The sequence below is a fragment of the Centrocercus urophasianus genome, unplaced genomic scaffold (genome assembly GCF_019232065.1).
Source record: "Centrocercus urophasianus isolate 14NV4802_14NV808 unplaced genomic scaffold, USGS_Curo_1.0 seq_62, whole genome shotgun sequence".
Classification (NCBI taxonomy): domain Eukaryota; kingdom Metazoa; phylum Chordata; class Aves; order Galliformes; family Phasianidae; genus Centrocercus; species Centrocercus urophasianus.
In genome coordinates, this window is record NW_024885222.1 from 422,754 (window position 1) to 432,156 (window position 9,403).

General features: G+C 60.7%; 1 protein-coding gene across 1 annotated transcript; it reads left to right on the forward strand.

Moving 5' to 3' along the window:
- The first annotated feature begins 518 nt into the window (after positions 1 to 518).
- On the forward strand, positions 519 to 6,419 carry CUNH17orf113 (chromosome unknown C17orf113 homolog). Its single transcript, XM_042836618.1, has 3 exons — positions 519 to 609; positions 1,809 to 2,432; positions 4,350 to 6,419. The coding sequence occupies exons 2-3, from the start codon at positions 1,920 to 1,922 to the stop codon at positions 5,880 to 5,882; spliced, it is 2,046 nt and encodes a 681-aa protein (XP_042692552.1). The 5' UTR covers positions 519 to 609; positions 1,809 to 1,919; the 3' UTR covers positions 5,883 to 6,419.
- Positions 6,420 to 9,403: the final 2,984 nt, after the last annotated feature.

The window sequence follows — 9,403 nt, forward strand, 5'->3', positions numbered from 1 at the left end:
TCCGCAGCAAGAACGGGGCTCGGCGGAGCTCCGGCATGAGCGAAGGCATCGCGCCCGCGTCTGCCCGGTGCTCCGCGGGGCCCGAGGGCCGCCGCGCCCGCCCTGCCGCTCGCATCCCCGCTCCGCGCAGCCCCCGGCCCACCGCCCCTCCGCTCCATCGGTCCCGCAGGAGCGCGCCCGCCGTTCCCCACCCCCGGGGCCGCGGCCCATCGCCGTGACACCGCCACGCGGCCTTCCCGTCCCCGCCGCCGCTAGTGGCCACTGCCGCCGTCGGCTCCCGGAGCGGGCGGCTCTCGCCGCAAGATGGCTGCTGCCGCGCTGCCGTGACCGCGGCTTTGTTCCCGCAGCCGCCGCGCTCGGGGCCGCGCAGCGCCCGCCCCGTGCACCGAGCGGAACCCGGCGGGGCGGGGGCTGCGCCGCTTCGTCCCGGGGCCGGGGCCTCCTTTGCCTTCTTTACCTTTGTTTTATTTTGGCTTAGCGTTGTTTGGTTTTTGTGTTTGTTCGTCTGTTCTTTTTAATTGCATTTTTTTTGTCTTCTCCTATTTAAAAAACAAATTCTGGGAAGTTTTCCACCCCCCTCGCCCCAAAGCTCATGGCAGCGGCTCCATGGTACGTATTTGTAGAGGGCGGTGGGTGTGCGGGGCCGTGGGCCGGGGGAGTTGCATGCGGCTCTGCTCGCACTCGGAGCAGCTCTGCCCGGAGCCGGGCGGGCATCACAGGACACGGCCGGGGCTGCGGGACCGGGCCGCGAGCGTCGCTGCAGTGATGCTGGCAGCTCAACCCTGCCCGAACTTCCTTGCGGCCGGCGCTCCTGGGGGAGCAGCACGTGCAGCAGCGGGGTGCGGTGCCGACAGCCCCAGCGCCGCCGCCTCCTGGGGAAGCGCAGCCGTAACTGAGCGAGGGCCGCCCCGCTGCCTGCCGGGCGGGACGTGGCCTCGGCTCCTGCAGCCCCCGCACCGCCCCCCGCGCTGCCCCATGGCGCTGCGCCCCCCGGGCTCATCGCTGGGAGATGTGCGCTTCTGTTTCCACGGGAGGAGTTTTTCCTGGGCCGGGTGTGTGGGTGCAGCGTTGGTCAGAGGGACGGCGCAACCCGGGAGCTGGGATGGATGCCTGCCTGGTTTGGGGCAGATGTTGGGGACTGCTGGGGCCACCAGGGCCAAGACAGCCAGGAAGCAGCCAACAGGCCTGCCCTGCCAGGTGCAGAGGGAACATTTAGCAAGACGGGTCCTGGCTTTGGCTCCGCATGGGAACCCCCTTCTGTTTCCTAATGAACAGACTGCAGAGCAGGTTCTCTTTGCTGGTGATGCTGCAACTTTGCACAGGATCACCCGGCGCTGGGAGTTGTCCCCTGGGTGCCCACAGCTGCCCCGTGCTGCACAGGGATGGCTGGCTCAGAGGGAACAAAGCCAGCAGCTACGTGATGCAGGTGATTGCGTGGAGCTCTGTGCACCTGCTGGGAGCCCTGGCAGCGCTGCAGGCAGGAGGCAGCTCAGCCCTTCCTCGCCCAATGGATGAAGGATGTTTTGCAGCACCCAGGGGCTCTGACACCCAAATCTCAGTGCTTCCTGTGGTGGCTGTGGGAAAGGCTCCAGCCCACGGGGGTTTTGTTCTGTAGGAATAAACCAAATCCCTCACGGGCTTCTCAGTGAGTTGCGCTGACTTCGTGGCTTGCACTGATGACTCACCATGGAATGTCTGTGTCCCCCTCCCCCCCAACTTTGGTTCTCCAGCAAGAGCAAACAATTACCAAAAGCTTGCGCACTGTGAGGGCCCTAATCCCTTTCCCCTTGTGTCTCTTTCATCTCCAGTCAAACCAGGAAAGTGGTACTAGACCTTCCTTACCCAATTAAATGTAGAGGCTGCTCCTCCAAGGCACGTCTCAGTTCAGCCGTAGCCTTTGGTTTCCCCGCCACAGCAGCATGGTGCCTCCGGGGAAAAAGCCGGCCGGGGAAACTTCCAATTCCAATAAAAAGTGTAAGCGCTATTTCAATGAGCACTGGAAGGAAGAGTTTACCTGGCTGGAGTTTGACTATGAGAGGAAACTCATGTTTTGCGTAGAGTGTCGGCAGGCGCTGGTGAAGAACAAACACGGCAAAGCAGAGAACGCCTTCACCGTGGGCACGGACAACTTCCAGCGGCACGCGCTGCTGCGGCACGTCACGTCGGGCGCGCACCGCCAGGCGCTGGCCGTCAATCGGGAGCAGCCGCCCTGCGAGGCCCGCGGGCACCCAGAGCTGCGCTCGGTGCTGAAGGTGGAGGTGAACCCGGCCAAGGTGGCCGTCCTCACCACGGTGTATTGGATGGCCAAGGAGGAGATCCTGGATGAGAAGTGCTCCTCGCTGCTGGACCTGCAGAAGTTCAACCTGTGCCAGGCGCTGCTCGCCTCCGAGCACAGCGAGTGCTACCACGCCGGCAGCCTCCGCGACATGCAGGTGTGTAGCACGGGTCTCCTGCGTCCCCGTGGTGTTGGGGCTGCCCACGGTGCTCACGGGGCGGTTCAGTGCCCACACCGGGAGCTGTGCGGCACCCTGAGTGCGCCGAGCATCGCCCGCGGCTCCTCGTGCCATGTGCACAGGCAGGAGCCTTCAGCATGTGCTCCGTCCCACAGGAGGGTTTGAGGCGGATGCGGGCTCTGCCCACCAGCACCAAAGGCAAAAGTTTTTGCAGCGGGGACTGCAGGGAGCAGCCTTCACGTGCAGAGTGCCGGCGCTCCTCGCGGAGCTGGAGCGTGTCCCTGCTGCTCCTCGTGTGTTCTGCCCAGAGCCAGGCAGCACTCCTGGTGCAGACTGCAGGCGGTGCCTCCATATTACATCCTTGTGTATTAACGCGGCATCTGGTTAGCATCATTCCCTGCTGTGACAAAGCAGGGCATGGAGAGCCTAGAGAAAGCAGTGGGGCCGTTGAAGGTCCTGGCCGCGTGTGTGCATGGAGAGATGCGGCCCCTGCGAGGCAGCGCCGAGGGGGAAGGCGCAGACTTCAGTCAGCACAGGAACGCACGGGATTTTCCTTTTTTGCCTTAAACTGAGTGATCAAAAAGATTGAGTGGCCAGAGAGGATTTTCTTAATTTTCCAAGCGCTTCATGCCTGTTAAAATCAAATTAATTTTTTAGTGAAGCTTGGGGGGGTTGCCAGGCTTTTTAGTTATAGAAAGAGCTACTTGGCTGCAGATTGGCTAAATCTGCTCATTAGATTTCTCGGCCTGGAGCACAGCTCTCAGCATTTGCACACATAAGGAAGTCCTCCCCACAAAGCAGAGGCATTTCCACCAAGTGGGTAAAATGGAGTGAAGGAAAGGATGCTGTGAAGTTTTATTGCTGCTCCCAACCGTGCTTTGCCTGTAAAGCACAGAAGTGATGGAGCTGCAGCTGAAGAAGTGGAGTTCTGGTGCCTCAGTGGGCTCCTGGGGCAGGCAGGGTCTCGGAGCTTTTAGGATGTGGGGTGGGAGCAGGGTGGGCATCGAGGGGCTGCTTGTGGCCAGCACTGCAGAGCTGAACTGCGCTTGGGCTGCAGCCAGAGGAAAGGGCAGGCAGCAAATTAGAAAAGAGAAAGCTGTTGCCAGCGGGGGGTTGACTTGCACAGACAACTTGCACAGCATTATCACAGTGAAATTGCTTCTGAGGTCTGCGGACAGCAGTGTCACATAACCTGCTGTTGCAGGGCGATTCAGCGGCCGTCGCAGTGCTCTTGCTGTGCACTTGGATGGAACAGAGGGAAAATGAACCCCAGTGAGTTGTGAGCAATGTGGGGGGCATGGGAGCACGGCCTGTCTGTGATGTTGGCAGGGATGCTTCCACGGCTCGTCCCACCAGAAAGCTGTTCTCCAAACTCCTGTGCCAAAGGGCTGCAGGCAATGAGTTATCCATGCTTTAAGCTACAGTTTAGGGAAATGCTGTCATCTGGACCAGGGTGCTCTGTCACCCCGTTTTCAAGCATGTGTTTGAAGTTGCTGTTTGAAAATGCCAACGCCCCATTGACTTTCTCTGGCTCCTAAAAAAACACAATCTGCCAATATCTGCACTCTGGTTTTGAGTGCAATTTTTAGGTACTTGAGTTTAAGATCCCTGACTGAATCAGTGAGCAGCTTGAACTGTGAGCAAATGGGCTTCGATTCCCCTGGGCAGCGCTCGGCTTTGAAGGCACACACTCAGGTGCTTTGATGCCAGCGGGAGCCGAGCACGTGCTTGTGGCTGCCCTCAGTGCTGGGGCTCCCGTCGCCTTTGGGGCGATCCCAGCTCGGATGCCGTGCAGCTCATTTTGCTACAGGCGCTGTGCCTCTCCCACGTGCCTTTAAAGATCATTTGTATTTCTCTCTCCCTCCTTCCTGCCCTGCGCACCCTTCACTGCCTCAGGCAGCGATGGCCAAGGTCCTGCACAACGAGGACCGGCACCGCATCAAGGCCTCGCCGTTTGTCGGGCTGGTGGTGGATGAGACGGTGGACGCAATGGAGCAGCGCAGCCTGGCCGTGTTCAGCACCACCGTGTCCCCCTGCAGCGGGCAGACCTCTGCCACCTTCCTGGGCAGCTTTGAGCTGCCGGCTGGTGACGCCGCCACGGTGACGGGCAAAGTGGGTGAGGTGCTGCGCGCCTTCGGCATCCCGGCCGTGAAGCTCACCTGGCTGAGTGCCCACAGCGCATCGCTGGGGGCTGAGCGGCGCGGCGGGGCCGGCACTGCGCTGAGCTCGCTCTGCCCGCTGCTCACCGAGATGCACTGCCTGTCCCACGGCAGCTCCCTGCTGCCCACCCACAGCAGCCTCAGCATCGAGTACCTCCAGAAGTACGAGACCACGGTGGACGCCATCTACAGGCTCTACTCCAGCCCCACGGGGGAAAGCAGCGGGCTGCAAGAGCTGTGGAGTGTTCTGGACCTCTGCGAGATTGACCTCGGCAGCCCCAGGGCCATCTGCTGGACTTCCATCTTCCCAGCCGTGGAGGCCATCGACTCCTCGTGGCCCACGCTGGTGCTGCTGCTGGAAAGTGAGGCGGAGCGGTCGCCCGTGGCCCTCGGCCTCTGCCAGGAGCTCAAGAAGTTCCACTTCGTGGCCTTCACCAAGATCCTGCTGGACGTCCTCCCCATCTTCCAGAAACTCAGCCGCTTCTTCCAGATCGAGGACTTTGACCTCTCCATCCTGAAGCCCATCGTCTCCGCCACGGCCACCACCCTGCAGGCTCAGAAGGGCTCCAGTGGCCAGAACCTGCAGGAGTTCCTCAGCGCCATGACTGAGCACCCGCAGGGCGAGCGGGAGGGCGAGAGCCGGCTCTACTACAAGGGTGTGGAGTTGGCCAACTGCTCCCCGGGGCACCTGAGGCACTTCGAGCACCTGAAGGACTCCTACCTGGAGAGCGTGCGGGGCAGCCTGCTGGACAGGTTCCCCAGCGGCGTCCTGGAGGCCGTCAGCTCCTTCTCGGCCATCTTCAACCCCAAGTGCTACCCCCAGACTCTGGAGGACATTGGCGCCTATGGGGTCAGCGAGCTGAACTTCCTCCTGCAGGCGTATTCGCAGGTGGTGGTCAGCGAGAGGGCGCTGAGCGACTTCCCCCTCTTCAAGAGGATCGTCTTCAGCCTCAGCCAGCTGTCCTTCAGGGACCTCTGCGTCAAGCTGGTCTACAGCAGCTCCGAGATGCACGAGCTCTTCCCGGACTTCGCTGTCCTCGCAGCCATCGCCTTGGCCTTGCCGTTGGGTTCGGTGCTCGCCAAGAAGATCAGCCGGGGCCGGGAGCTGCTGAAGCGCGGCCGGTCGCGCCGCACCAAGGACGAGGGGCTCTCCAACCTCATGAAGATCGCCATCGACGGGCCGGCCATCGACGAGTTTGACTTTGCGCTGGCCATCGAGTACTATGAGAGCATGAGGGAGTCCAGCTTCATCAAGACGCAGGTGAAGTGACTGGCGGGCAGCGGACGCAGAGCCCTGCGGGCAGGAGCCAGCCTTACAGCAGCCCCAGGCGTCACCACAGAGGTGCTGACCACCGTTGGTACCAGATGCTGGTCCCACCGCCGCCCCTTCCTTCATCGCCTGGATTCACATCTGGGTTGGCCAGGCGTTACAGTCAGGGGGGCTCCTGTTGGTGTCACCACGGCTCACATCCCACCACGCTGTCAGGGCTTTCCGGGGCTTTGGCTTTCGTTTTGTGATCGGAGATGAAAGCAGATCTTCTCGAGCTCACATTGCCTTTGCACAACAGTTCCTGGCAGCTTTTCCGTAATACTCTGCAAAAATATCTGATGTTTGTTATTTTGGAGCCTTGAGGAGGAATGCAGGAGGGCAGTGCATCCCTGCACGAAGCCCCGCGGGGCGCAGTGCTGCCTCGTAGGTGTCCTCACCACAGAGCACCACGTTTCAACAGCAGCATCGAGTCCTGATCATTTCAGAAGCAACGATGTCGATGATGCTGTGATCGCCGAGGAAACAGTGACTCTTAAATGCATCATTTGTACATACGTGTATGTAGATATATATAAAAATATATAAAAATATATATTAAAAGATCTACCTTAACTTTTGTTTATCAATGAATAGACAGATGTTATAATTAAGAAATACACAGGAAAGCTAGGCTAAACAGCTGAGCACAACAAAGAAGAATGAATGGAAAGCCTTCCCTTGTCCTGGGCTCACCGAGAGAGCTCCAAGAGGAGCCACCTCCAGCAGAGATCCTTCCCCCCTGGCAGTCAGCTCTTAAGCGGGTCTGGCAGAGGTGCAGCCAGGCTCCATCCGCTCCGGTGGCACAGCTGAATTGCCTGCGCCTGTGGTCAGTCAGAGGTTCAGGCCGTGATTCAGCAGTTCCCACACGACTTTCTTAGCGTTTGAAGATATCTGACAGTGACAGAACGAGTTACGAGTGGGGTCCAAAAAGAACCCGTGGTGAATTCCTTTGTCTTTTCAAAACAGCGTTGTGCAAGGCGTGCCCACTGTGCCCCGAGTGCTCTGCAGAAAGGGGTCCTTTAACCCTCAGCCCGGGTGTATTTATTTGCAAAACTTTGTTTTTGACTTAACTTAGCGGGGTGTCTCTGTAGGGATGGGATGAAAAGACGCTTTTGGTGATTTTCGTTTGCAACAAACTCAAAGCAGCATTCCGAAGCATCCCGTCGTTGTGACGCTGCAGCTCGAGGCAGCGCGGGGCCGTTCCGAGGCAGGGCTGCGGTTGTGGGTCGGGGGGCAGAAGCCCCGCACGGTGGGGGCAGCACCGGTTTGCGCAGCTTTGCTGCTTTCAGTGCTGGGGGAGACGGGCGCGGTGCCGCCGCCGTGTTCCCGCAGTCCGGGCCGAGGCGGTGCCGCATCCCTCGCCGCTCTCCTGCCTGCAGCCCTGGCACCGGCAGCGCTCACGTGCGTTCCCCGGCGAGCCCCTGGAAAGAGCTGGAGCGCATTCAGTCCACGCTTGGCCGGAGACAAAAAGCTTTTAAAGCCCCGGGTGAGGAATTTGAGACGCCACCGAAATTTGCTGAGAACACCTAGCAGGGCAGCGGGAGCCAGACTGCTGCTGTGCGAACGAACAGCGCCTGTCTCCATCTGCCCGGTGCAGACCCCGCGCCAGCTGCCATCCCGCGGCTCCTCGGCAGCTCCTCGCGGTGGGAACAGACCGGCAGCGCTGCTGCCTTGGGGGCCGCGTCCCCGAGATGCAGCGCCAGCGCCTGGCCTTTCCCTCCCCCTGCCGGGGCTCCCATCTCCGAGAGGCGGTGCTGAGGAGCGCGGGGGGCTCGGAGGGCATCCGGCATCCGTGGTGCTGCGGGTCCTCGGCGCTACACCCAGAAATGCAGCTGGGGAGCGGAGCACAGCCTCTCTCTGGTGTTTGTGCTGGGAACCAGGATTACGTCGCTGCCCTCCTTCCGTCGGCGCTTTGGAAGCGCTCCCGAGCAGCGCCAGGAGGAGCAGCGCGCACTGCGGGCGTCCTCTGCCCGCTCCGGGGAGGCAGAAACTCGGCGCTCATTGGGGACGGTGCCGCTCGGAGCTGCCGGCTGAGTACAGGGCTGCCAGCCCCTGCCGCGGCCGTGCCCGTCCCCTCGGGTAAGGTCGTGTCACCCTAGACAGACCCGAAGGTCCCGCTGCTCTCACCGAAGCAAATCCCCTTAACTGAGTGTCTAATTAATACCTAAAAATACAGCCCACAGCTGCTGCTGGAATCTGCCCTGCAGCAAAGGTAAGGTGAGAGCTGCGGCCCTGTGACCTTGGGGGAGTGACCCCAGCACTGTGCGGGCCCCCGGGTCGGGCTGGGAGCTCAGGCTGGGCCCAGGAGCTCTGCTCACCCTGGAGCTGTGGCTGTGCTGCTCGCCTGCCTGCCCCGTGCGTGCAGCCCTCCTGCTGTTGTGACCCCCTGAGGTTTTGGCAGACTGCAGCTGGCGGTGACTCTGTCCCCATGTAGTGTGATTACTTTCCTCTTTTCTCCTCTTCAGTGATGCAGCTCCGGCTGCAGCTCTGCCTTTGCTGGGTGTTGCCATTGCTCCCATGGCCACCATGGCCTCGTGCCCTCTCCCACACGGCCCCACTCCTCGCTGGGTGCTGCACAGCACTGTCTGAGGCTGTTTGCCATTCCCTGGGGTGCTGCTGCTCCAGTTGGGGATGGAAGGTTGCGATCCCTCCTGCTCCTCCCACGGGTCCCATCTCGGGGGCTCTGGGGCTCCCCGATCTCTTTCACTCCTGATCTTCCCCCCGTCCCACCCATGTTAGCCTCCCATTTGGGACTGCGGCTTTGCTGAGCTCACTGTCACCAGCACATGGGTTGCCCCAGCACTGTTGGTGCTGGCAGAGCTGCAGACCCCGCTTGCTCCGTTGCCTGCAGTGAAGCTGAGGCTCTGGGTTCACTCCCCATTGTTGGCCCCAGTGTTACACGCAATGTCAGGTGCATCTTAGGACCAGCACAACCAACGCAAAGCGCGCTGACAAAGCCAAGCGTTCTGAGCACCTCCATGGAGCAGCTGCTGCGGTGCAGTTGGGGCCGTGTTGCATTCTGGGGGCCTCGGGGGTCAGGTCCTGAGCGTGGGGCTCTGCATCCCCAGGGATGTGAGGCAGAAGTACGGCTTCGTGGCCCAGAAGGTTAATGATGCATCGCTCAGCCGTTCCCGCTGCCTTTTGCTGCTCCCTCGTTGCTTCTGCTGTTTTATTTATTTATTTGTGGGCAGTTTCACAGATTTCCCTTCTGGGTGACTCTGGAATTAACTCGATCAATGCACGCCCGATGAAGCAAAATGTGAATTTCCCCCGCAGTCAGGGCTGACTCAGGGACTGCTGCGCGCAGATGAAGGAGCGGCCGTGTGCGCTCTCCCAGAAAGAGGTCGTTTTTGCCCTCAGGGCTGCAAGCGTTGCTCGGAAATTCAGAAAATCACCCAAACTTTGAATTTCAGATTTTTATTTTGGTGCCAGCCTGCTCCCCACCAGAGAGCACCAAGAGCTGCTGGGGGGTGGTGGGCGGG

Bases quoted from the DNA above. Each gene is read 5' to 3' on its own strand.
- CUNH17orf113 (XM_042836618.1), top strand. From the start codon at position 1,920: ATGGTGCCTCCGGGGAAAAAGCCGGCCGGGGAAACTTCCAATTCCAAT. The intron at 2,433-4,349 runs GTGTGTAGCACG...TCACTGCCTCAG, and splicing joins GCAGCCTCCGCGACATGCAG to GCAGCGATGGCCAAGGTCCT.